The sequence below is a fragment of the Thamnophis sirtalis genome, unplaced genomic scaffold (genome assembly GCF_051295495.1).
Source record: "Thamnophis sirtalis isolate CommonGarterSnake01/CBP01778 unplaced genomic scaffold, rThaSir2_p1.2 scaffold_1, whole genome shotgun sequence".
Lineage (NCBI taxonomy): Eukaryota > Metazoa > Chordata > Lepidosauria > Squamata > Natricidae > Thamnophis > Thamnophis sirtalis.
This window is the reverse complement of record NW_028261381.1, coordinates 141695519-141722028: the sequence shown is the minus strand read 5'-3', so window position 1 is coordinate 141722028 and position 26510 is coordinate 141695519. Positions and strand designations below refer to the sequence as shown.

Here is a 26510-nt window from a genome sequence, read left to right as displayed (position 1 = left end):
CAGAAGGCAAGACTATTACCCGAGAGGCAGTCCCTTCTTAAAGAAACAGTATTTAATTCCTAGACTAACAATACCCTTTAGACAGCACAGTTCCCGTCCAGGGAAAGGGGAAAGCTGCCGCACAATCGTTAGCGCGTTTGTCCCAATTCGCGTTCGCCGTCTATTATGGAAGCGATGTGGATCTTTTGCCAACTCTTGCTGGCTGTGCCGCTTTTGCTGTTGGGCCTCTACTGTTGCTACATTAAAGTAGTTCATGTAAAGTACGATTACATCCCCGGCGCCCCAAGGGCGAGGTAAGAGCAGCTGCGGACGGCAGGGTTGATACTCGCTCAGCTCCCTGAACCTTCCCCAAGGCTTTGAAATTTACCCCTCCGTCTACAAGCTCGGGAAGGCAGACTCCCCCCCACGTGGATTGGCTAACTGACAACCCGTAGTCGGCTGCTGTAATTCAAGAGTTGCGCGCTGTGCAGCACCACCACGTTGATCACTGAAAACAGTAAGAGTTGAAAGGGTTTTTGGAGGTCATCTAGTCCAATCCCCTGTTCACGCAGACGACCAGTACTAGGGATTCGAACCGCCGAACTGCCGACCTTTCTGATCGACAGGTTCAGTGTCTTAGCCACTGAGCTTGTCTTAATATTCTCTGAGCCTTGATACTTGGCTGTTTTCTGGCAGACATTTTACTACCCAAACAGTGGAACGGCTTTCCTTTTTATCGGAGGCTTTTAAGAAGAGTCTGGACAGCCACTTGTCTGAAACGGTATAGGGTCCTTGCCTGAGCAAAGGGTTGGACTAGAAGATCTCTAAGGTCCCTTCCAATTATGTTGTCTCAAAGGTGCTTTTTCAGGAGACAACTGCACTTTCTTGCCCCCCCCCCCCTTGATGATGTTTCTTTATCCAAGGAGCTTCTTCAGCTCTGACTGGATTCAATCATCCAGTCAGAGCTGCTTGGATGAGAAGCAAAACATTTCAAAAGAAAAAAAAAAACCAAATAAGAAAGTCCAGTTGCTTACTAAAAAGCATCTTTGGGAAACCTTCATTGAGAATCTTTTGTAGACTTTCCAACTTTGATACTCTATTATTATTATTATTTATTATAGTCTAGTGCATGTGATGCTAGACACTACCATTGATGATGCTACTTAATTTGGGTAATAAAACATCTGCAAGAAAACCTCAGAGAGCATCAAAGACCCCTCATTTCAACCATGAGCTCTGAATATTCTCCTTTAATGAAAATCCAGAAGCAAAATCCATCCGCATCACTCCTCTCTGCATCTTTATGGTCTCCCTACAGGAGCACCCTTTGCAGGTTATTCAGAAAAGTTACTCTATTTCCACACTCCACTCATTTCTCCCACTTTTTTTCTTTTGCACATTTTGATAACCAACATTCATCTGCTAGCAGATGTTATAGCCTTGCCTCAAATGTCCAGAAGTATTCATTTATGTACAAAATCAAAGAATATTTTCAGATTGTTTCACTCTGCTTTTTGCTTTGTGGACGATCATTTTTAGTCTTATATTATGAAATATAAAACAGATGTGGTGTAGGCGTTAAAGCACTAGGCTAGAAACTGGAGACTGAGTTCTCATCCCACCTCAGGCACAAAATCAGCTGAATAGTTGTCAGTTTCTTTCAGCTGATAAGAAGGAGCTCAGGAAAAACCACTTCTGAAATCTTGCCAAGAAAACTGTTCAGTTGCCAGGAAGACCGGCCAGCAGGTTCTACGCAGGCACGGAGTGTTGGAAAATGGCCTGAAAAAAAACGGCCTGAAAATGGCCCAAAAAACAGCCCAAAATGCCCCCAAAACAGGCATGTGCGTGCTGATCAGCTGGTCTTCGGATTTTCGGTGCTCTGACATGCGTACACATGCACAGGCATGCACATGCATTACAGTTTAGGCTCCTGGTGCCGAAAAGGTTCGCCTGCACTAGGAAAATACATTAAGGAAAAATTAGACAATTGCTTACTTATTTTAATCACTTTTTGTTTGTTTGGAAGCTTTCACTATAACCCACTGGATTTTTTTTCCTGTGATGAAAGAAACGTCCTTCTAGGTCAGCTCCAAGAGGGGAAAAAGACACTGGAGACATGGTGTCTTGGAAAGATGGTTTATTGGTGGACAGGGCCACATGGCTTGAGTCCTGAACAGAAAAGATGATCACATGCTTCAATGTTGGTGGAGAAAAGAGAAGGAAGGACTGAGATGCTGAGTCCCTGGTTTTATGCCCTCTCTGGCCTTTGATCTTGAGCTTGTATTCTGATTGGTTGTCAGACTCCCATGGGGCCATGCAGGGGCAGGGGCAACTCTCTAGGCTGCATTTTGAATCCAGGTTTCGTTGAGTTCTCAGATGCCATGTGGTGAGCTGGGTAAAATGCCAATATTATCATGCCTTAATCCCATTCCCCTGGAGCTGAAGTAGATAACTCTTTATTATGTAAAGGGTCTAGCTTGGCCTTCTTAATGGCCCATTGACAAAGTAGGGATGGGCAGGAAGCTACAGGCAGCTATTCTGTCTCTTAAAACATGTTTCTTTTCACACCCAGAGAAATATTCTGCCTTTTCAACATTTCCTAGGATATTTCATTATTTCAGGGAGAGAGCTGGGTGGTAACTTCTTATACCTGATAAAAATTTCTATTTCACCTTTTACTCTTCTGATCAGAAACAACTTCCAGAATCCATATGGTAGCTTCTTTGTTTAAAACACCATGGCATGGACCTCTCCAGACAAAATCTGGTAGTTGGGTGTTCTTTTAAAATTGAAGCAGCAAGGAATTTGTTGAAGCTGGAACTGATCAACCAAAAAGCAAGAGCCATCACCATTTGCATCCTTAGATTATGAAGTGATTCACAAGCAGCATATTTTAGGAACTGATTTGAAACTATTTCTTTAGCAAACTAGTTGCCTATTAAGTACCATTGTCTGGTGACAGAACCCATTGATTGTATTCTTTCTTGACTTCTGGGGATAGAATGGATCTTCATGTGCTCTAACATGGGCTTTATTGTTTGCATTTTTCTACGTTCTTTTTCCTGGGGCTCCTCCCCATGTAAAGCTGCTTGCCTGCAGTTCCATCTTTTTCTGTGGGGAAAAAAATGTACCATGTCTGTCTTGTTATGCATTTTACTGTGAAATAGCTTTATGGAACTTAATAACAATCTCCATTCTGCCCTTCTTTCTCTTGCAGTATTTTCTTGTTTGATTGCAATGTATACATTTAAAACCTTGGCTTTCTCTCCCCCCCCCCCTCCCCAAATATTACAGTTTTTTCTTTGGTCACTTGCCAATCTTGTGGAGAATGTGGAAAAATGAGAAAATGATTCATGATCTCTTTCTAAACTGGTAAGTTCTTTTTGAAAAAAATCACATCGCTTGAAATTATTTTATTATTTTTATATTATTTTGAATTACACTAATTGAGATCCATGCTGCTTCTTCATAGATCTCAATTACCTGTATTTTGAGTTCTAAGCCTCCATTTGGATTTGTTAAACCTGCATTTATAAAATAGTAAAAATAGTATATAAAAATAGTATATAAAAATAGTAATTTAGAAAAATCATAATCAATAATCACCTGATAAAATGAAATACAGGTAGTCCTCAACTTACAACACTGCATTTTGTGACCGTTTGAAGTTTACAACGGCACTGAAAAAAAGTGACTTATGACTGTTTTTCACACAACCGTTGCAGCATCCCGATGGTCATGTGATCAAAATTCAGGCCCTTGGCTATTTATATATATGACAGTTGAAGTGTCCTGGGGTCATATGACCTCCTGACAAGCAAAGCCAATAGGGAAGCCAGATTCACTTAATAACTGTGATACCAAATTAATCACTGTAGTGCAGTGTTTCTCAACCTGGCTGGGGAATTCTGGGAGTTGAAGTCCACAGGACTTAAAGTCACCAAGGTTGAGAAACACTGCTATAGTGATTCAGTTAACAATTGTAGCAAGAAAAGTTGTATAATGGAGCAAAACTCACTTAACAACTGTATTGCTTAACAATACACATTTTGGGCTCAGTTGTAGACGTAAGTCGAGGACTACCAGTACTAATAAAAAATATCCTGGGATTTGACTGGAAGTTCCTCAGCAAGACAGACGGGGGAGGTGAGAGCTCTGGAGAGCCTCACATGAACTCTGTCTGACAAACCGATGCCGAGATCCTTTTGGATCAGATCAGAACCTCCCTAGGGGTGGTGGTGAAGAAGGGGCAGCGTCTCATCAGACCCAGAGGAAGTGCAACAGGTCTCTTGTAGGTCGGAGATTTGCCCTCTGAATCAGTGTCGGGGAGGCAGCATGGCAACATGGCTGCCCAAGAAGCTGCTGGCTTCTGGCCAAAGCATCTGAGCAGGAGCGTGCAGGAGATAGGATGTAAAGCCTGGTAAGAAGATTTAATTAACCAACAGACATAAATCAGAATTTGGAAAAGGCAAAGAACCTTGTGAGTATAAATAATATTGATGGACAGATCGGGATTTTGGCAGAAAGAAAGAAGGGGGAAAAATGGAGAACTACTTGCTTTAAACAATTTGGAGACAGAAAGGAGAAAACAGAGAAGTGACCAACCCATTCAAACACAAACTTTGAAATTGGATTTGGATTTGAAAAGATTGTGTCTTTAAAAGAGATTAACTGATAATTGTGATAATTCGGAATTTTACAAAGAAATGGAAGAATAGCAATAGCAATAGCAGTTAGACTTATATACCGCTTCATAGGGCTTTCAGCCCTCTCTAAGCGGTTTACAGAGTCAGCATATTGCCCTCAACAACAATCCGGGATTGTTATTTAAAGACAATTAAAGGTAAGCTAAGTTAAGATATGGAAAAATGGAAGGGGAATATGAAATATACTTATAATGGAAAATTATTGAGATTATAAAGACAAAACTACAAATTTGGGGTGTGTAATGATGTATAACTATCTAAATATAATGATAAGAATAGCTGGGAATTGTAACCAGGTCTATATCCCAGCCAAAAATAGGTGGGGGCGGGGTGTTAAGAATATAATTACTATATATGTATACTTTTTTTCCTTCTTTCAAAAAAGGAGGAGGATATATGTTAAAATTAAAGATGCATATTGAAATAGAGTTATAAATACCATCAATATAAAACGGAGCTCGCTCAGAGGCTGAAATATACCAAGTAAATGAGATGAAGAATGTGAAGTAGAGGAGAGAGGTAAGGGAAGAAGAGAGGGTTAGGAAGGGGGGTGAATAGGAGGAGAGAAAGAAGGAGTGGAAAGGGTAGAGAGGAGAAGGAGGGAGGAAGGGGAAGTAGAGAAGATAAGGATGATAGAGGGAAGAAAGGAGGTAGGGAGGAGGAGGAGAGAGGGAGTAGAAAGTGATGGATAGGGTATAAATATGGTGTATGGAGAGCAGAAGAGCCAATAATAGTTTTTTGGGGTTGGTGATAAGATGAATTGATGTAAACATTTAACAATATAATATAATTCTGGTTATGTAACAGTATACATGTGGTTATTTGTTATGAAAATGAAAAAATAAAAAACTTTTAAAAAAATCATCTTTAAAGAAATTGTCATCCTTAAAAAAACAATACTTGAATGTGATGTAATTTAGTGTTTCAGGATTTATATATAAATACTAAAAAATCTTTTTGCTAACTAACATTTTTGCATTCATAGGGCTGAGAAATATGGACCAGTTGTACGTTTTAATGCTTTTCATAGAGTCGCGTTACTAATATTAAGTCCTGAAGGAGTGAAGGTATGTGAAAGTTGAGCATTCTTTTGCCGTTTGCTTCAAAACTGATATGACAGGCATAAGTACTCTGCAGTCAGGGTTGTTACTGTTAATTGAATCCCAAGTTAAGCAAGGCAAATTCCTGACAGCTTCTCATAACCAAAGTCAGTAAGTGAGACTTCCATAGAGTGTGCAAGAGATGTACTGTAGTTTGGAAGGAGCAGCAGGAATGCAGGTGGTGCAGGAGTGATGTGAGGGTCAGAGAGGTACTGAGAGTGTAAGGCTTATACAAAAGGCACAAGAAAGGCTGTTCAGGGGTGTGAGGAAGAAACCAAAAGGGTGGAGGAGGATGGAGGGCAGTCTGTGAAGGTGCACCAGAGACTCAGGGTTTGTGGGTGCGGGTCGGGAAAAGTGTGAGGGAAGTGTGGATAAGGCCAGGGTGCGTGCAAGGGAGTGCATGAGAGGCACTGGTTGGGGAGGGTGCATGAGGATTTGAGGATTTGAGAGGGATGTGTGTGTGTGTGTGTGTGTGTGTGTGTGTGTGTTATATTTGTGCTGATAAATAAATAAAGGGAGACTAGTATAGATCTATTTCAAGCTATTTAGCTCTCATCAGCTAGCCATACCCTTACTGGGATTCAAACCTGGGCTGATTGCATATCAGGCAGAGATGTTAACCACTAAGCCACAGCCTGTCCTCTGTTATCAGCTTGAGCCAGGGAGAAAGGTATATATTTAAAGTCACAGCCCCTGGTATGCCCCAATTATGGGAGGAAGCTAACTGCTTTCATTATCTGTCAATCGGCTCGTCACAAGAGTCCATCACGACAGAAACCCAATATTTTTACTGTTGCCTTTGTTATATTTGTGTTTCTTTTTGTGCTGATAAATAAATAAAGAGAGACTAGTATAGATCTATTTCAAGCTAAATAGCTTGAAATAGATCTATACTAGTCTCTCTTTATTTATTTATCAGCACAAAAAGAAACATATATATATATATATATATATATATATATATATATATATATATATATATATATATATATATATATATATATATATATATATATATATATATATATATATATATATATATATATATATATATATATATATATATATATATATATATATATATATATAGGTCTCTAGTTGTTCGGGTTTTCTCCCGCGTAGAATTGGAGATGTCTTGGCGACGTTTCGACGAAGTCTCATTCGTCATCTTCAGGCTGCTTCAGACTACTTCAGGTTTGGTGTCTCCAGGAGTACTCTACGCGGGAGAAAACCCGAACAACTAGAGACCTACATACTAACACCCGCGAAAACCTCAGAAAACATATATATATATATATATATATATATATGTATGTATGTGTGTGTGTGTGTGTGTGTGTGTGTGTGTGTGTGTGTGTGTGTGTGTATGTATGTATGTATGTATGTATGTATGTATGTATGTATGTGTATATATATATATTTAAAGTCACAACCCCTGGTATGCCCCAATTATGGGAGGAAGCTAATTGCTTCCATTCTCTGTCCCTCGGCTCGTCACAAGAGACCATCCAGACAGAAAGCCCAATATTTTACTGTTGCCTTTGCTAAGGCAACAGTAAATACTACAGCACAAATACTACACACACACACATATATGGAGCGGGGAGATCTAGCGGTGAAGCTCTCACCTCACAATAGGAGGCTATGAGTTCAATCCTAGGTAGAGGCAGATATTTCTCTGGGCACAATGAGATTATATCTGCTGGACAAAACTCCACATTGGCTACAGGAAGGCCATACGGCCAGTAAACATTCTGCTAGCTCCATTCTGTTGCCCACGCTCAGTAAAGGACTTACCAGAAGAATTTAATTTTAGGAATACCTGATGTCACCACAGTATTCAAAGGACCCAAAGATATTTAGCCGACTTTGCAACGTGTTTGGTGTAAGGTAAGCTAAAGCAAAATTATATATGACATTAAAATGCATTAATGGTTGATCAGGAAAATCTTCTAATTCCCAAGATTGCTCTGTCAATATATTTTACCTATAGCAAAAGTCTTCAATAAAAATTATTTAAATTGGAATTATTATTTAATCTCAGTGTGAATTACTGAAGTACATTATATTGATGAAAAACAAATTCTAAAGTGCTGGTTTACCTGGGAAATTTCACCCAACAATAAGGTGAAACCAAGGCCCTGAGCAGGCAGACTAAGGCCTCTAAATATTGGATCAATAAGGCACTATAGAAGATTGTCATGATCAGCAGCATTCAAAATTGTGAACTTATTTCTGTTGACTCAGTAAAACGGATTCATCTCTTATTTTCCAGTGAAAGTTTTGTACTGTATGTATTGTCCATCCAGATTCGTTCTGTTCCTGACTTGAAATGAATTAAGATAAAAGATAAAGATCTTTTATCTTTATTTATGTTATTGTAATTTCTTTGATTGTTGTGAACCACCCTTAGTCATTAAGAGTTGAGCAGCATACGAGTTTAATAAATGATTTCCATTGACACCCACTACTGCCAAATTGCAATTATTACTATGGCTTCCACTTAATGTTAGTTTGTGTTGTAACCTGCTGGCGGCCAGCGGAGCTGACAACAGAGTCTGACAGTGAGGAAGTTGGGGCGGAACATGGGCCAGTCCTTGGGGATGAGGAAAGCTCTGCGTCAGAGGCAGAGAAGGAGTTAGACAGCAGTGAGGCAGAGGAACCAAGCCGAGGTGGCGCAGTGGTTAGAGTGCAGCACTGCAGGCCACTTCAGCTGACTGCCAGCTGCAGTTCGGCGGTTCAAATCTCACCGGCTCAGCGTTGACTCAGCCTTCCATCCTTCCGAGGTGGGTAAAATGAGGACCCGGATTGTTGTTGGGGGCAATATGCTGACTCTGTAAACCGCTTAGAGCGGGCTGAAAGCCCTATGAAGCGGTATATAAGTCTAACTTAAAAAAACAAAACAGCTGGAGCCTGTTTTCAGTGTGCACATGCGCAGAGCTGCCAGAAGACAAGAACAACTAAGAAAGCAGAGTCGACTTGGGCATAAAGCCACACCTTGGAGGTGATTGGCCCCTCCCATAGGAAACAAAAGAGGAGTGAACAGGGTGTGGGCTTTTGCAGGAAACAATTTGTTTGGTCGTTTCCAGAGTGGAAAGTTCTGTTTGTGATTATAAGGGACTCTGTGTCAAGTGTTGCCTTGCCCTGCATTTGGAAACTAGTTATATGGCAGCTCTCCAAGCGAGATAAGGTTCATGTTAATAAATATTCCTCTGAAAGACTGTTTGCTAAGCCTTGCTGACTGTGAATGAAAAGAATTCACAGTTGTGTAAATAAAAGATGTTTTGATGGGACCCAGGCTTTGCTTCATGTTTTTGAGGAGGCCTAGGTCAGAACAATTTGCCAGATTATGCTGAAAGGAAGCCAGCATGTAAAAAGGAAATTAAACTCCTTGGCATACCATTTTTGCCCCAAACATGATTTTTGGGCAGAATAGGTTATTGAAACTGGTGAAAAGCACTACGTACAAGATTATTTTTTCCTCTCCTTTTTCAGATTTTTAGGGAATGGCTTGGAAACCGATCTTGACTACAATCATTGGCACAAACAACGAAAAATTATAGACTCAGCATTCAGTCGAAAGTAAGGGGGGGAAAATGTCTTGGAATAGGTTGATATTTTTTAAGAGATGTCATTTCAAATAGAATTAATCACTGTACATAATTCTGGCTAGAGAATTCTTTTATTCTCATATTGTATTCCTCTGTTCCTGTATGATTAAATCTATGTGAATATTCAAATACATAAATGTTGTAGGAGGGTAGATAAGATGGGAGATATTTGTATATTAGTTTATTTATTTAATGGACACAAGGATATCCTTGTGTCCTTTATTAAGTGAAATTGCAATATATGCATCTCTGGAGATTCTCAGTCATCCAGGTCATGGTTGTCCCAAAGGTGTTTCAAGAAGCAACTGAACTTTCTGGTGTTTTTTTTTTAAGACATTTCATTTCTCATCCAAGAAGCTTCCTCAGCTCTTCAAAACCTCTTCAACCCCCCCCCCCAAAAAAGTCCAAATGTGTCTTCAAAAAAACACCTTTGGAGTATATGTGTAATTATGTGTACATTATGTCTTATCTCTCTTGACTTGAGTTATAAATCTCTCTTTCTGTACACAAGAAAAGCTCTTTTGAAAGCAACATATCTTTCATTGCACAGTTACTTGATTGGTTTTATGGAGATCTTTAATGACCAAGCAGAAGACCTCATGAAAGTGCTGAATGAAAAAGCAGATGGAGAGATGGAAGTGGATATGATGAGCCTGTTCAGACGGTTGACCCTGGACATCATTGCAAAGGCAAATGAATTCCTTTTTCCCAGTAAAATAAGAAAATATCTCTAATGGCCAGTGCATGGCCATAATCAAAAGCTTCACAATATGGTTGTGACAATATGGTTCACAAAAAAGCAAAGGTCTGGGGAAGATTCATGTTTTACCTCACTAGGTAGTTTTATCTGAATGCAGCTTTGCAATTGGTTGCAAATAGCTAGCATCTGGTAAGGTAGGTAGGCACTGTTTACAAAAATGCATGCCATATTATATATATAGCTTGTTTTTCTATATCCTTTGCTTAGTTGCAGAGTTTTACATTACTGTATTGAACTATTGCTGTCTAAGGTTGCTATTCTCAGAAGCAAGCAACTATAAACAAAGATATCTCACCCTGCTCATTTTTCTCAATATTATCAGGTGGCATTTGGCCTGGAACTAAACACTCTACACTGTGACCAAACACCTTTTCCTCATGCATTTACCATGGTCATGAAGGGGGTGAGCAAGGCACGAAATCCATTTTTCCAGGTCAGTACAGACTTTTCTCTTCCCCTTTTCAAAGCTGTCTTGTTGTTGGTCAAATGTAGATGTGGCCTTCACTCAATATTTTGGCCTTTACTTGTCCATAATGCAATCAGCATAAGTCTCCAATCAGAAATTCCATCAGTGAGAGCCAAGAAATACTGTTGTCTATTTTGCTAGAGCAGGTTGTTTTGATCAGTTCCTTGCTGAATGGTGAAGCTGATACTCTATGCAATTGCCGTATTTTTCGGAGTATAAGACGCACCCTTTTCCCTCAAAAAAGAGAGTGAAAACCTGGGTGCGTCTTATACACTGAATGCATCATTTTTAACCTCCCGAAACCCTACCCCATTCACAAAAATGGACGTGCAGAGTGTTTGGAAAGCCTGCAAAGTGCTCCTGGAGGCTGGGGAGGGCAAAAACAAGCGAAAAAAGGGGCTGTTTTTTGCTTGCTTTTGTCCCAGTCTCCAGGAGCACTTTGCAGGCCTCTCAAACTCTCTGCATGCCCTGCTTTTCACAAAAAATGCAGTGTACAGAGAGTTTGGGGTGTCTGCAGAGTGCAAAAACTTTTTTTAAAATTTACCTCTTCAAAATCTTGGTGTGTCTTATACTCCAGTGCGTCTTAAAATACAGTATATTACCAGTCCTGTTACACCTAGGGTTGGCTTTGCTTGCTAGAAAGGCACATCTGGGAGGTGCCACCTTAGAGAAATTAGGCTAGCTGCACTGTAGTAAAAATGGAGAACAAAACTTGTTAAGTTCATGATTGAAGATATATAATCAAAAATAGCAGTCTTCCAATATTTCAGGGGCTGCCAGAGAGGGAATTAACCTATTCTCCAAACTACCTGAGGGCCACACAAGAAGTAATGTTTGGAAATTTATCAAAGAGAGATCCAACCTAGAACTAAGGAGAAATTTCTTCACAGAACAATTAAATCAGTGGAACGGCTTGCCTTCAGAAGTTGTGGGTGCTCCGTCACTGGAGATTTTTAAGAAGAGATTGAATAGCCATTTGTCCAGAATGGTATAGGGTCTTCTACTTGAGCAGAGGGTTGGACTAGAATATCTTAAAGGGCCCTTCCAACTCTGTTATACTGTTACTGTAAGTGTGTGCTTTTGTATTTATGGAGTAAGAGAGGATATGATATCAGAACTGCAAGGGAGGCAGTTGCAGTATAAAGTGAAGGAGAGTTCACAGACTAAGAAAATTTTTTTATTCTGATCTAGCAACAAGCACATTGTAACTCAAAGATTTGGCCAGTATTTTGGGGTGAATTGCGGTCTGATTGATTATGTCCTATCAAGTCATTGCTGATTCTTAATGATCATATTGAACAGTGGTTCTCAACCTTCCCAATGCCATGACCCTTTAATACAGTTCCTCATGTTGTGGTGACCCTCAACCATCAAATTGGTGTCTCGGTTCCTAAGACTGTCGAAAATATGTGTTTTCCGATGGTCTTAGGCGACCCCTGTGAAAGGGTCGTTCGACCCCCAAAAGGGTCCCGATCCACAGGTTGAGAACCACTGATATAGAAAGATTGTGATGATGTTCCTGAGTTAGCCTTTCAGTTCTTCCAATGATGCCCCCCATCGGCACTATAATTGAGTCTATTAACTTTGATGCTGGTCCTCCTTTTCTTCCCTTTCCTTTTCCCAGATTTATAGCCTTCCTAAGAGAGCTACATTTTTGCATAATGAGGATCTGGCTGGACTGGAAATGTATCTAAATTAATTATGTGTGATTGGTCCAGACACAGACTATCTGATGTATGCACAAAATAGTTTGCACGCCGAATGCTTTGGACGTATCTAATAAGAAACAAAGAATGGGAAAACAAGAGTGTAGAAAATTGTGTACGGGAAGCATTTATATGTCCAGGTCTACAAATCCCCATCCTATATTAAAATTATGTATTTATAAAGTTCTGTAATGCAGTCACTATTTCTGACTAGGTAATGTTTTGTGGGAATTGTCTGTTTTTCCTTAACCAGAATTTAACCATGTGTTTAGACTTTAGCAATCACAATTCATGCTGACAGTCTCTTAATAATAATGTTAAAGAATGCGCCCTCATGATGATTTTTGTTATTTCCTTAGTATCTGCCGGGGAATAGAAAAGAGATACAGGAGGTTCGTGAAAGTCTCAGATTGCTACGTCGCACTGGAAAGGAGTGTATCACACAAAGGCGGAAGGCCATCCAGAATGACGAACCTGTCCCGTTAGATATTCTCACCCAGATATTGAAGAGTGCAGGTAGACAATTGTTTTCTGGAAGAAGCTTAATAACTATGCATTTGTCACTTCATGTAATTTCATTTTTCTAGAGAAAACTGCAATGCATTGGGTTCACATTCTATCTAGAACAGTGTTTCTCAACCTTGGCAACTTGAAGATGTCCGGACTTCAACTCCCAGAATTCCCCAGCCAGCAAATGCTGGCTGGGGAATTCTGGGAGTTGAAGTCCAGACATCTTCAAGTTGCCAAGGTTGAGAAACACTGATCTAGAAGCTTACAGGTGCTGCGCCACAGGCTCCCAAACAATACCTCTTTGGAAGAAACTCATTTTATGGATGGATTATACCATGAGAATTTCTTCTTTGAAAGACAATTAACCAGTAGCAGAAAACCTGAGATCCAGGAAAAGCAGCTCAATTCACTAAGTGAACCAAACAACGATGTTCGGACCAAAGGAAAGTTATAAAGAAAATTCAAAATGCATGATTGGGGAGATCACGTAAACAAGCAAACCAGCTGAGTATGAGGAACAAACAGGGTGAATTAGAAATTCAAGAAAATGAGGGTAGATATGATATTGCTGCCATTACGGAAACCTGGTGGAATGAAACCCACAAATGGAACATACAACCAGGTGACTCGTTGGGGGCGTTTTTTACCCTCCCCAGCCTCCCAAGGCTTTCCTGAAGGCTGGGGAGAGCGAAAAACGGCCCCAACAGGCCAACCAGAAGTTCGGGAACAAACTTCCAGTTTGCCCATTGGGCCTGTTTTTCGCCCTCCCCAGCCTCCGAAGGCTTTCCTGAAGCCTGGGGAGGAGGAAAATGGCCTCCCCCGGACCTCCGAAAAATCAGCTGGCCAGCATGTGCATGTCTGCCAGAGCTGACGACTGGCGTACCAGCAAATATGGCTCCCTGTGCCACCTGTGGCATGCTTGCCATAGGTTCGCCATCACGGCTTATGGGGAAGAGGGAAAAAAAACCCTATTATATACTTTCTCAGTTTTTCAAACATTCATGGGAATAGAGAGATCTACTGTTTTGCTTAGTGCAGAATTGTTTACATACTTGCTACTTTTCCAACTTTACAATACATGAATATTTCTGTCGCAAAAGTTGAACAGATCTGTTGCCTTCAATTTTTGATCAGTTGATGGTCGCTGGAGGCTGGCTCAAGCAGCCAAACATTTAGTTGTGCCACCAATTCAGTCACAGGATGATTTGGTGAAACAAACTCACATGGTGAAACATTCACGGATTTAAATATATATATGTTCCGAAGGAAGAAATCGAAAAAAGCAGGATGCTGCAAGAAGAAAGATGGAAAGGTAGCAGCAGAATAGCTGGCACAAGAGATCATCACCATTTTGTGCCAGTTGATTCAAATATGATTTCTGTCAGCAAAGTTTCAAATGACACAATTAACTTTGCGATCAAAATGTCCAATACCATCTATCCGAATTTAAAATTGGCTGACATATAGTATTTCCCGGTTGTTATTTTGCCTGCATTTATGCCAAAAAATGGTGTGTAGGCAACATCGTGGAAATTTCAATTGAACAAAATAATGCGTTGGTAACATTTATGCATCCACGAGACTCTGCTCATTCATTTTATTGGCCTGAAAAACAAGATGTTTGTTGGGTTCCAGAACCACATCTTATCTGTGTGCTTTCAGCAGCTTCAGTTACATCGTCAGAATCAATTCCCAGAAGTGACGCTAAAGAACATGGCACGTAAATTCAATAATAAATAAGCAATTGTTGGAATTTGGCAGTTCATATAAACAGTATGGACTTCAGCTTGGGAACCATATAATTTACCCATTTTAGGCTTGGGAACCTAGGATAAGCTGCCCAATTGGTGGCTTGGGAACTGGACACATACACACACAAGACTTTTGAACCTCGAGGAAGAAACCAAACTACAGGCTTGGGATCCTAAACCAAGAAACACACCTGTGGCTGGTATTGCACGGCTGTTGGGCGTGCCCCCTATGGTGATGGGGTTGCTGGGTCAAGTGCCTAAACTGGTAGTGACAAAGTCACAATGGACCAATGCAATATAATAGCACTAATGATGTCTATATAAAACAAACAAGACGAAACAGTAATAGAATGCATGTGACGTTGCCATACAACTTCCTCAACGTTGTCCCTATTTTTAGGCTTTATATATCAGCAATGAAAAACCAATCCAACCTTTTAGGGAGTTTGAAACATGGTCTTTCCAAAGAGAATGATTTAACAGAGTTTCCAGACGGTCTTTTTTTGTAAAAATGTGATGAACATACTGGCATTTTTACAAAAACTGTAAACTTTGCACTAAATTGTGAACTATTGGAAAGTAGTAGGAGAATGAAATTTTATATTCAAAAACCTTGTGTTGCTAAGTTATTATGGACAAAGTTTCATGTTTCTCATACCTTTCCTTCCAAAGATATAAAAAGTCAAACAACCTTTTTTTGAGCCCTAGTCATTTTCAGCCAACTTTGCTCTAACTTATCTAGATGGAGATCGCTCATGAGAATGTTTTTATTATTTTGTGTAATGGAGCAGTGCAAGTTGTACAAGATGGCCAAGATTTGTTTCTCTCAACAAAATATTTCCAGAGATATTCTGCCTCAAAGTTTCTGAATCCTCAGGGTCATACTGTAAAAGGCTGCAATATGGGGTCAAACAAATGACTCTCTCCGCAAGTATTGCATCGGCAAATGTAACACTTTAACAATGTTCATTGGGGATGTGTGTGCAAGTTCACACCATATTTCATTGAAATCTGTGATGGTCGAACTGGGCACTTTTCTGAAATCAGACCACTTGACATGGAATGACCCTTTAATAAGATTGCATTTTTGTAAATTATTTTGAGAATTATTTTCTGCTTGAGTATATTGCATCTGGAATTAGAATAATAGGAATTAGAATAATAAATAGAACTGGTTTTATGCATTCTTTTAATATCTCTTCCCTTTTGTTCATCTGATATTTTTTTGAGTAGCCCAATTGTTTTGGCCCCCCTCCGTCCGGTAATGAACGCAGACACAGGCTTAGCTGTTTGCCACTCTTTATTCACAGCAATTATAATCCTGTTGGCTGAAAGCCCAGACACGACTCACTGGCAAGACGTTGGCAGCAACCCAGACTCCAACAGACACGGGAACACAAAGCAGACCAGACAAGGAGTTCTCCAGATTATTACGAACGGTTGTGTCCTGCAAAAGGACTCCTCCCAAAGACTCTTCTTATATACTCTCTTGGCAGGGGCCAAGCCACAACCACCTGGACTTGATTATCTCTTATGAGTCTGTCTCCGTAACTGCTGCCTCCGTTTCTCCGCCCTCCGTTGCCTGGCATCAGGGACAAACTCCCTTTGATCTTCCCCACTGCTCCATGCCTCAGGCACCTCCTGGTGGCCAACCAGCATCCCTGCCCAGGGTCCTCCACATCTTCCAAAGCAGACTCATAGGTTTTCTCGCTATCGGAGTCCATCAGCAGCTCCAATGGCTCCTGCTGGGCCACAACACCCAATTATACTTCCAATAGGTGTTGTATTTTTTAAATGCTGCTAAACTTGTATTGATATTCTTTAGTAGCTTTCTTCTTTCCTTTCTTGTCTGTAACAGATCAGGAGGAATCTGATGATGAAAATATGGTAGACAACTTTGTCACCTTTTTTGTGGCAGGTTTGTAAATCTTTTAATTTACAGCTATTCCAATTTAACAAACAAAATGTCTTCCACGTGTATTTCAGTATGCTGTATATACTTATGAATTGGTGGGAATATGGACAGTAGTTGGCTTGCAAAAGTAAGCTTTTGATTAGAGGCACTAACTTGAAATAAAATGAGCATGCTTGGGATAAAACAACTTTGGTTGGGCTTGTGACATAGTGGCCAAAAGAGCAGTACTACTCTTAATGTAAGCAGCAATGCTGCATGTGGCAGAGGTTCAACTAAGTTGCTCCACAATGGTCCTAATTACTAGAAATCACATAGTGGGAGTTCTTTGCCTTCGAGTCAGTTTTTACTCTTAACACAACTTTAACCCAATTTTTGAGTTAAGAGATTGTATTATCAATGTCATAAACTAACCATTCCTGGCAATAGTGTTGTCACTCCACTGGAAATGTTTTAAGTTGGAGTACTCTTATAATTTGATTACTTTTAAACTATACCTTTATTTTTTCAGTTAATAAATTGTTATTTTCCATAGGTCACGAGACCACTGCCAGTCAATTATCTTTTACTATCATGGAATTAGCACGGCAGCCAGAAATAGTTGCAAAGTAAGTATGTTGTTGTACTATTTATTTTTTTGAAATTGTATATGATTATATTTTTTTCACAGACTGATTATTTTTTTAAAAAGGTTTGGAGCCAATTCAGGCTGCCCTTTGGGTTGTTTAGAATCCCTTACTCCTTTCGTCCTACACATGCTTTGCTTTCTGATTGTTGTGATTTGTTGAAAATTGATTACATTTGGAAAGACATACATAGTCTTCATCAGCAACACAACTATTGGATACATATCTGTGTGGAAGGATGAATTGCCCTGGAACATAAAAAATGTCATGTGAAACAGTGTTTCCCCCTCCCCCCTGTCAAGGTCTGATGTCAGGTAGGCATATAAAATTGACTATCTGGGCTACTGTATTTTCAGTGATAGAACAAAGGGGGGGGAGTTAAAACTTCTTAGAATCACTGCAGTCTGGTATGCAGACTTTGAAACTATAAGAAGCCAAATAAGATAAACCATAAAATAGGGGATGTATTTATGTTTGGTAGCAGATGAGTGTGTGCACGTGCACTATATTTGTGTGAGCAGCATGCACGCTTGCCAGTTGCCCACGCAGAACTATCCCGTCCCCCTTGCTGGTCTGCAAAGCCGGAAACATTGAGGAACTCTGCTCTAGAGGAGCTAAATCCACAGAAATCGCAGAGCAGAGAGATTGGAGAAGAAGGGATTCTAAGAGAGCAAGCAGACACACAATGGGCTGTTTGTATAATGGAGTCCGGACTGCTGATGCCACCACTTTCCCTTCAATGTGTATCTTTCATTGTGTGCCTTCCATTGTGTGTCTGCTTGCTCTCTTGCAATCCCTGCCCCTTCAGTGAATGTAGATAGAAGCATTGGCTTCTTGCCACTTATGCCAGTGTCAGAAGCAGCATTCCACAAGACCCAACAATGCTGGGCCAGGGCTTAGCCTTCCATACCGCCATCACATCAGACTAAGCTGACACCAGGTTTCTCTCGTGCATATATTCAACAACTCACACACATACAGACAAACAGTGTGGGCTACATCCACTCTGGGATAGTACATACTGCAGGTGTGTGTGTGTGTATGTGTGTGTGTATAACTGCCAATTCCAGGAGACTATAAAGTGATCTTATACACACACACACACTGCCAAACACCAGCAGAGTATAAATTGATCCCTTATAAAATAAAGGAAAAGGTATGTGAATATGTAAATCTGGTTTGTGTATTTTTTGGTTAATCCTTGGCATAAAGCAGGTTATCCTCGTGATCAACCCAATTTTGCCACCTTTTTTGTGATGAATATTAGTTAAACGTTGTAGTTACAAAGTGACTGCCATGGTCATTTAGTGAACACCACAGTTGTTAAACAAAGTACTGGTTTGCTATGGGCACAGTTTTGCCAAAAACCAGAAGCAAATCCATCATAAAATGCGGCCACATGGCCAGGGGAAACTGGGACACCTTTACAAGTGACTGTAAAGGTGTCCCAGTTGCCCAGTGCCCAAAGCTTAGTCGTGTGACCACTGGAGGACCCTGACCATCAGAATTTGGAATCTGGGTCATAAGTAGCCCCAAGGTAGATCTGTTTGCCTTTGTTCTTATGCACTCCTCCTCTCTGACAGTCTGCATGAGAGCACAGAACTATGAAGGTAATTAACTATTTTGAACCTTGAAAGGGAGTGGTGGATATGCAGGTATTTACTTATTCACTTGCCTACTTACTGTATGTGTAGACCACCCCAGTCATGAGACTCCAAGCTCTGTACAACAATGAAAACAAATACTGTCATAAATGACTGCTAGTCTCATCAAATAAAGCCTTATCCACCCATTCACAATTTGTCAGTGGGTTTTGTCTAAACCACGTTTCTTCTGCCCTTGCATTTTAGACTTCAGGCTGAAGTCGATGAAGTTATTGGTGTGAAGAGAGACATTGCCTACCAAGATCTGAGGAAACTGGAATATTTAACACAGGTACACTTGAATAATAAACCTATAGTTAGTCCAAGATTTTGACCCTGCCTTTCTGTGCTTTTGTCCCGATAGTAAGAGTGATAAATTTGTTTCTGAAAGAAATTTGCAAAAATGGCTTTTGGCATCATTAAATGCCATGGCAAAGACATACTGGGATTTTGATCCTGTGAAATCTCTATGAGAACATCTAATCACAAAGTGAAATCTTCTTACCCAGTGCTCACCTTTAAAACAATAAGTACATTGTTTTTGCTTAGAATGTTAGATATACATTGTATTGGGACATTATTTTTACGATTATTATTATTATTATTTAGATTTAATATAAGTGCCCACTCCAGTGCACCCTGGGCAGCTTATCAAAAATATTGTAGTAAATTAAAACAATTAAGAACATTAAAGAAAACAAGACAGCCTGGACCAAAAATAACCATTAAAAGCAAAGCATGATGATTCCTTCACCCTTAAACACATTTACCTTAGACCTAGAACCACAATTTTCAGGGCTTTATGGAAGTCCAGAGAAAGGACAGCTTATATTTCGGGGTGGGGGATGCTATTCAGCATTTACCAGGTGGAACCTGGAGCACACCCACTTCAAAAGTATATAGTTTAATGTGTTTCTGTAGGATTATGGTTTTAATTCTTGTAATTTTGCATGATTCCATTTACTGAATTTTACCTGGCCTTCAGATTACTTTTAGTGAAAAGTGGGCAAACAGTTGCAGGATCTTTATGCAATATCATACCAACTATTAAAAGCTGGCTCTTACTTACAGGTCCTCAAAGAAATCCTACGGTTATACCCACCAGTTTCAGGCACTATGCGCTGGACAGAGAAGAAAAATGTAATTGAAGGAATTGAAATTCCAGCAAACACCACCCTATTTGTGAGTCTGTGCAGTCTTCTGCCATATATTCCACTTAAATGATAAAGAGTAGAAAGCAAATGTTATGAATAGATGACTGCTCAATTGTCTACTAATGTCACAAATTGATTTTACATCTAGATTAGGCTCAAATCCATAGTGTTGGAAGGGAATTTTAGAACATTGAATCCAGCTCCTGGCTTGCTGAAGGGATGGTTGTCTAGCCATCTTTGAATACATCTAGTGAAAGGGAGGCTATAACTGCTCTGGAATATTGATGAATTTTTTCCCCCAAAATTCAATTGGAATCTCCCTTCCTATAATACAAACCCATGTCCCACATTTTGTAGAGGACAACCTTGACTTTTTTGTTGTGACTTCCTTTCACAGTGAAGAGCCATAATGGTGCAGTTGTTAGAATGCAGTATTGCAGGCTAATTCTACTGATTGCCAGCAGTTCGATTCTGACTGGCTCAAGGTTGACTCATCTTTCCATCCTCCCGAGGTTGGTAAAATGAGGTTCCAGATTGTTGGGGGCAATATGCTGACTCTGTAAACCGCTTAGGGAGTGCTGCAAAGCACTTTGAAGCAGTGTATAAGTCTAAATGTTATTGCTATTTTTTTCAGATTGAATACTACTATGATTTATTTGTGAGTTTATTAATTTGTGCACACATACATACACAGGCAGACAGACAGAGTTTCCAAGGACAAGATAATCTTGAAATGAAAATAGCAGCAAGGATTTGTTTAAGACTAGTCCAAAGGCAAGCATTAGAAATTCATTAAAATATGAATTTTCCCGCACCTGTGAACAGCCCGAGTTATTTTCAGGTGACTTTATATTTATCTCTGCCAATGTCCCTCTTCCCTTGACAGTTCAATACCTATATCATGGGACGCATGGATAGATACTTCAAGGATGCTCTAACCTTTGATCCTGATCGATTTAGCAAAGGCAAATCAAGGTGACCTCTGTTTTTAAAATCTTTTAATGTTTGAAATGTTGCAAAATTATCAGAAACTTTTGTGTACAAATCTAACTATTTCTAGAGTCAAGCAGAAAATACCATAAACCTCCTGGAACAAAAGAAAGGATTTTCAAACAGGTTGCTCTAACTTTCTCCAGTAAACATGCCTTTCCTGCATAAGTAATATGAATCGTCATTTGTTTAATGAAATCACTTGATGCTGTCTACTGGAGCTCGATGAAGCCCTGTTCAGTATATAGGAAGGCACGTATAAGTCTTTGGGAATAGTAAGATCATTTGATGATAATGTGTGCCATTTATACCAAGTGTTCCACATCTAAGTTGGTGAAAGACATTGAGACGTGTGCTTTACTACAGCAGTCCCCAACCTTTGCCTCTTGATGGCCTGGTGGTGGGGAGGGAGATGGGTCCCTGGTCACCTGAGCGGCGGGCTGGCACACAGCACACATGAGACATGCGCATGCGTGCGCTGCTCAACCTGCGCAAGTTGAGCTGTATGCACATGTACATGTGTGCGGTCTGCCGCAAATAGGCCACAGCCCAGGGGTTGGGAACCCCTCTTTACTAGTTATTTAAGAATTACTGATGGAAATTAGTTTGGGAGGCCTGCTCATCTCTTAAGATTACAAGTCTCAGTATTGACAACATTCTGAAACATACTGTAGTCATTTCCTAAAACTGAAAATGAGGCTGCTGTTAAAAGTGAGGTAGTAGATAAAATTAGTTTCTAATCCTAATGACTATGCAGTACTTTCTTCGAGAAATAAAAAATGTAAATATGATTATCCTCACTGCGCAGAAAGCAGAAATAATAGTATTCTTAAAAAATGAAGGGGTGTTCTATAAAACTATATTTCTAAACAGTTCTAGTATCCTTAGATGAATAGCACAACCTAAAAACTTTTCTGCTTCATGTGGTTTCTTCTAGACCTTATTTTTCCTATTTTCCATTTTCGCTGGGACCTCGTTCATGTATTGGACAGTTATTTTCTCAGGTGAGTAAGATACTTGCTTTAAGAATGTCTGTTCCAGTACTAGTATTTGTTCCAGTGGTGGGATTCAAAAATTTTTACTACCGGTTCTGTGGTCATGGCTTGGTGGGCATGGCAGGAGAAGGATACTGTAAAATCTCCATTCCCTCCAGATCAGCTGGGACTCAGGAGGCAGAGAATAGATGGGCCAGTTCAGAATTGATATTTACTGGTTCTACAAACTACTCACTTTCCGCTACCAGTTCTCCAGAACTGGCCAGAACCTGCTGAATACCACCTCTGATTTGTTCCTTTTAAAAGAGAGGTGGAGAACTTGCATATGCTCCTGATCCATTCTTCCAGTCTCTAGTGCAGGTATCCCCAACCTGTGGGCCATGGTCCACTAGTGGGCTGTGAAAGGTTTGCAACCAGGCCATGAAAACAGCTGGCAAGCACGTGCATGCACACACACATCCTCACTTGTATGAGCAGCAGGTGAGTGAGCGCACACACATTTGATTTGTGTGAGCGGCATGCACCCTTGCCAGCCACTGATGCAGTATATCCCCTGTCCACCCTGCCAGTCCACATAGCCAGAAACATTGAGGAACTCTACTCTAAAGCATTTAAATCTACAAAAATGGCAGAGAGATTGGAGAAGAAGGGGTTAAAAGAGAGTAAGCAGGCACATAATGGGCTGTTTGTATAATGGAGTGAGGACTGCTGATGCCACCACTTTCCTTCCAATTTGTGCCTTCCATTGTGTGACTGCTTACTCTCTTGCAATCCCTGCCTCTTCAGTGAATGTAGATAGAAGCATTGGCTTCTTGCTAATTATGCAAGTGCCAGGAGAAGCATTCCACAGAGTGCTGGAGTGGAGAAGCTGAATCTTTAGGAGGCAAAGAAAAACTGAAGGTGTAAAACTTACTAGTCATCAATTGTGAGCAGCTGCCAGCCAGATATCCCAGCATTGACGTGACCATTTCTAGGAAAGTGGAGAAAAGAAAAGCAGCCACCAATTATGACCATTAAATAAGGACTATAGGTACTGTAGTGTGCTTTCCTTTTCCCCATTCCCCAGGTATTGTATTCCTTTTAAAGCAGTGTTTCTCAACCTTGGCAACTTGAAGATGTCCGGACTTCAACTCCCAGAATTCCCCAGCCAAAACACTGCTTTAAAGAAACAAAGGGAATGTAAATTCCCTTTTTAGAACAGGGTTGTAAAAAATTAAGAGAGATTGTCAATATCTATTTCAGTTTTCTGTGAGTCTCAGTCTCTGTTTTGAATGGACCTCATCATTGAAGCCTGGATTGGTCAGATTAACATGCATCTCTTCAGTTTTTGAATTGGGGTTTTAAAAAACTTTATATGTAATTAAAAATTATGAAAGAGGTCAAAATCTAAAGAAGTATTTATTTGATAAATAAAAGACTGGAAGATTAGAGCAGGCATTGAAATCTGTGGCATTCCAGATATTGGTTAAACTCCTTGCAGTCCCCACCAATATGGCCAACAGTAAGGGTTAGGGGAAGCTCTCATCCATGGGCTAATGATTAGTCCCTGAATGAAGAAGTCAAAGTGTGTGTGTTTGTGTGTAAAAGTATTAAATCTTTCTTCTTCTTCTTCTTTTGGTTTTTTGTTTTCATGCAAGATGGAAGTTAAAGTGCTGATGGCCAAATTTCTGCAGAGGTTTGAATTTGAGCTGGTTCCACCACAGAGCTTTAAAATTCTAGATATGGGAACTTTGAGGCCACTTGATGGTGTAACATGCAGACTGAAACCACGGCATCATTTTAATTTTTAAAAAGAGGACATGTTGTCATTTATGTTCACAATATTTTTTAAACTGAACCAGGGTGTGTTAAAGAGCATTTCAAACAGCAGTTGAAAAACTGCTTACGATGTTTACATTTGGGTTCACCTGACTACTTTAGATTGTAAAATATAATCTTTATTGTCATTGTACTTAAATACAAGGAAAGTGGTAGTAGTTGATTCTCTGTAGCCTGATCATTTATCCAATCCTGTCACTGTTGCTGTTTCAATTGCTCTTAATAATCAATCAGTGGAACAACTTGACTCCAGAAGTTGTGAATGCTCCAACACTGGACGTTTTTAAGATGATGTTGGATAACCATTTGTCTGAAGTGGTGTAGGGTTTCCTGTCTAGGCAGGGGGTTGGACTAGAAGACCTCCAAGGTCCCTTCCAACTCTGTTATTCTATTCTATTCTATTCAAGACTGCCTACATGCAAGAGACAAGACAAATAGATGCTTAGAATTAGACTTGGAAAGTACCTTGAGCATCATCTAGACCAGGGGTGTCAAAGTTGCATTGTCACAGTGGCGTCATATGATGTATCAGGACTCCCTCCCCCTTTGCTAAACCGGGCTTGGGCATGGCCAGCGCATGACACATCCGGGCTGCAGGTTTGACAGCCCTGATCTAGACCAATCACTTGCTCAATACAAAATCCACTGCAGTATCTTTAATAGATGACCATGGGAGATGGCACTGACGTTGCAACGATAAGACGTGCGATTTGGAAGCTCCAAGATCGCCATCGATATCTCTGTCGCTGGATGGTCCTTTTGGGCCTAAACCGTCCCGTAGAGACGGTGATAGAGAAGGGCACATCCTGCTGATCCTGGGGACATCGCAAAGTCCTTGGTAGATCCAGGAGAAGCCCTTTTTTCCGCCAACAAAGAAGCAGCCATTGAAGCTGCTGAAAGTTGGGACAGCTCCAGAAATGGAAGACAAGCAGGAGAGAAAGTGTGCCAAATTGGTGAGATAATTTTTACTATTAGATGAGAAAATACCCCCCAAATTAAAAGTAAAGTTAAAATTGAAAACAGAAGAGGTCAAGCAGCGAGATTAAGTCTGACTCAAACTTAGTGTGTTATTTTTCTTTAATCCTTTTTCTGCTGGAATTTCTACAAAAAACTTATTTTTTAAACTGGACTGATTTTATTTTTATTTTTTTTAAAAAGATTTTCATTCTTTTCCCCTTTTCAACGCCCTATAATATTTATTTATTAATTTTTCTCTTTCCTGGAATATAAAGAATATAAAGAGGGAAGTGAAAATAGATGAAAAGAAGTAACACTGCCACTTGGAGGCTTGGAAACATTGTTTTTCTTCTCTACGTTTGAGCATTTGATAATCTTGTGCAAAGTAAGAGATGGTATTACACTTCAAGGACTTTGAGTTTGTTTATTGAAAATGATAGTGGGAAGAGCGTGGATGTTTATACAGGTGCTTCTCTGGTTACTATCAGAGTGAAAAGCTTGGAGTGGAAAAAAAGATTGTACTGAACTTGGAAAGAGAACAGTTAACTTTGTTTGGAAAAGAGCCTTGGATTTTACATAGTGGCAGTGTGTACTATTGGAAGAAAAAGATCAATACAGACGATGTTGCAACAGGGAAAATAAAAGGAAGTGACATTGCAGATGATTATGCAAGAAATTCAAAAAATACAAGTAAGAACAGAGAGCATTGAAAAGAGATTGGAGATTATTGAACAAAGAACAGAAAAAATAGATGAAAAAATTGAGAATATTCACCAAACAATGATGAAATATGAGAACATATCTCAAAAAACGGAAGAAAAAGATGAACAAAGAGATTAAAAAAAAAATTGGAGATATTGACAGCAGAATGAGTGCGGTTGAAAAAGATAAGAGTGGAATATTGGAATGGGAGATCGACAGACAAGAATTTTACTTCAGATTCCAGAATATAGAAGAAAGGGGAGAAAATTTGGCAGAAGTAATGATATAAATTCTGGTAGAAGCATTGGTGATAACTAAAGGGAAGATGATGGAAGGAATGGATGAGGGGTTTCGAGCCTTCACAAGACACGCAGTGAAATATAAGTTGCCAAGAGATGTCCATATAAGATTTACTAAAAAAGCAATTAGAATATAAATGCCACAAATGGCAAGAAATAAAAGATTGCACTACTATTGGATGGATACAGGATGATGTAATGAAATGTTATAATAAAAAATAATTTGAATTTATTTAAAGTTAGAATATTTTGTATAAAATAAAGTAATAATAGTTATACTAAAATAAATGATTAATAATGATATACATATATATATTAGATTGATAATATGAGATTTTATATAATTTGTAAGTGAGGACTATGGAGAGGATGCATAAAAGTTTGGTAAATAAAGATAAATAATTTTATAAAACATGGGACTTATCAATGGTTAGACAAAGAATTTTATAAAGATGTATTACTACTGGATGGACTTAGGATGATGTAATGAAATGTCATAATTTAAATATACAATTTAGAATATTTCACATAAAATGAAGTAATGATAATTATAGTCAAATAAATGTATAATAATTATAATAATTGCATACATATATATCAGATTGATAATATGAGATTCTATATAAATTGTAAGTGAAGACTATGGGGAGAATGTACAAAAAAGTTTTGTAACCAATCAACACACTACAAAATTGGAAGATGTTTTTATGTTTTATGTTTGTACTTATTTGTTAAAAATAAAAAAATGTTTTTTTAAAAAAATAGATGACCATGCTTTTGGCAATGAACTTAACCTTCATGTGACGGCTTGTTCCTAGAACTGAT

At 39.4% G+C, this 26510-nt stretch overlaps 1 protein-coding gene across 2 annotated transcripts; it reads left to right on the top strand.

Annotated features, from left to right (window-relative positions):
- Positions 1–56: 56 nt before the first annotated feature.
- CYP46A1 (cytochrome P450 family 46 subfamily A member 1) lies at positions 57–26510 on the top strand. Of its 2 annotated transcripts, none has more exons than XM_087726256.1 (15): positions 57–293; positions 3274–3351; positions 5671–5752; positions 7602–7675; positions 9281–9367; positions 9947–10085; positions 10479–10589; positions 12688–12844; positions 16448–16507; positions 17037–17109; positions 18978–19062; positions 19842–19952; positions 20811–20899; positions 21852–21918; positions 26451–26510. In XM_087726256.1, exons 1-15 carry the CDS (start codon positions 166–168, stop codon positions 26487–26489), a joined length of 1380 nt encoding a protein of 459 aa, XP_087582382.1. In that variant the 5' UTR covers positions 57–165; the 3' UTR covers positions 26490–26510. The 2 variants fall into 2 exon arrangements, with proteins under 2 accessions (XP_087582382.1, XP_087582376.1); XM_087726250.1 differs by lacking the exon at positions 26451–26510 and adding an exon at positions 23547–26441.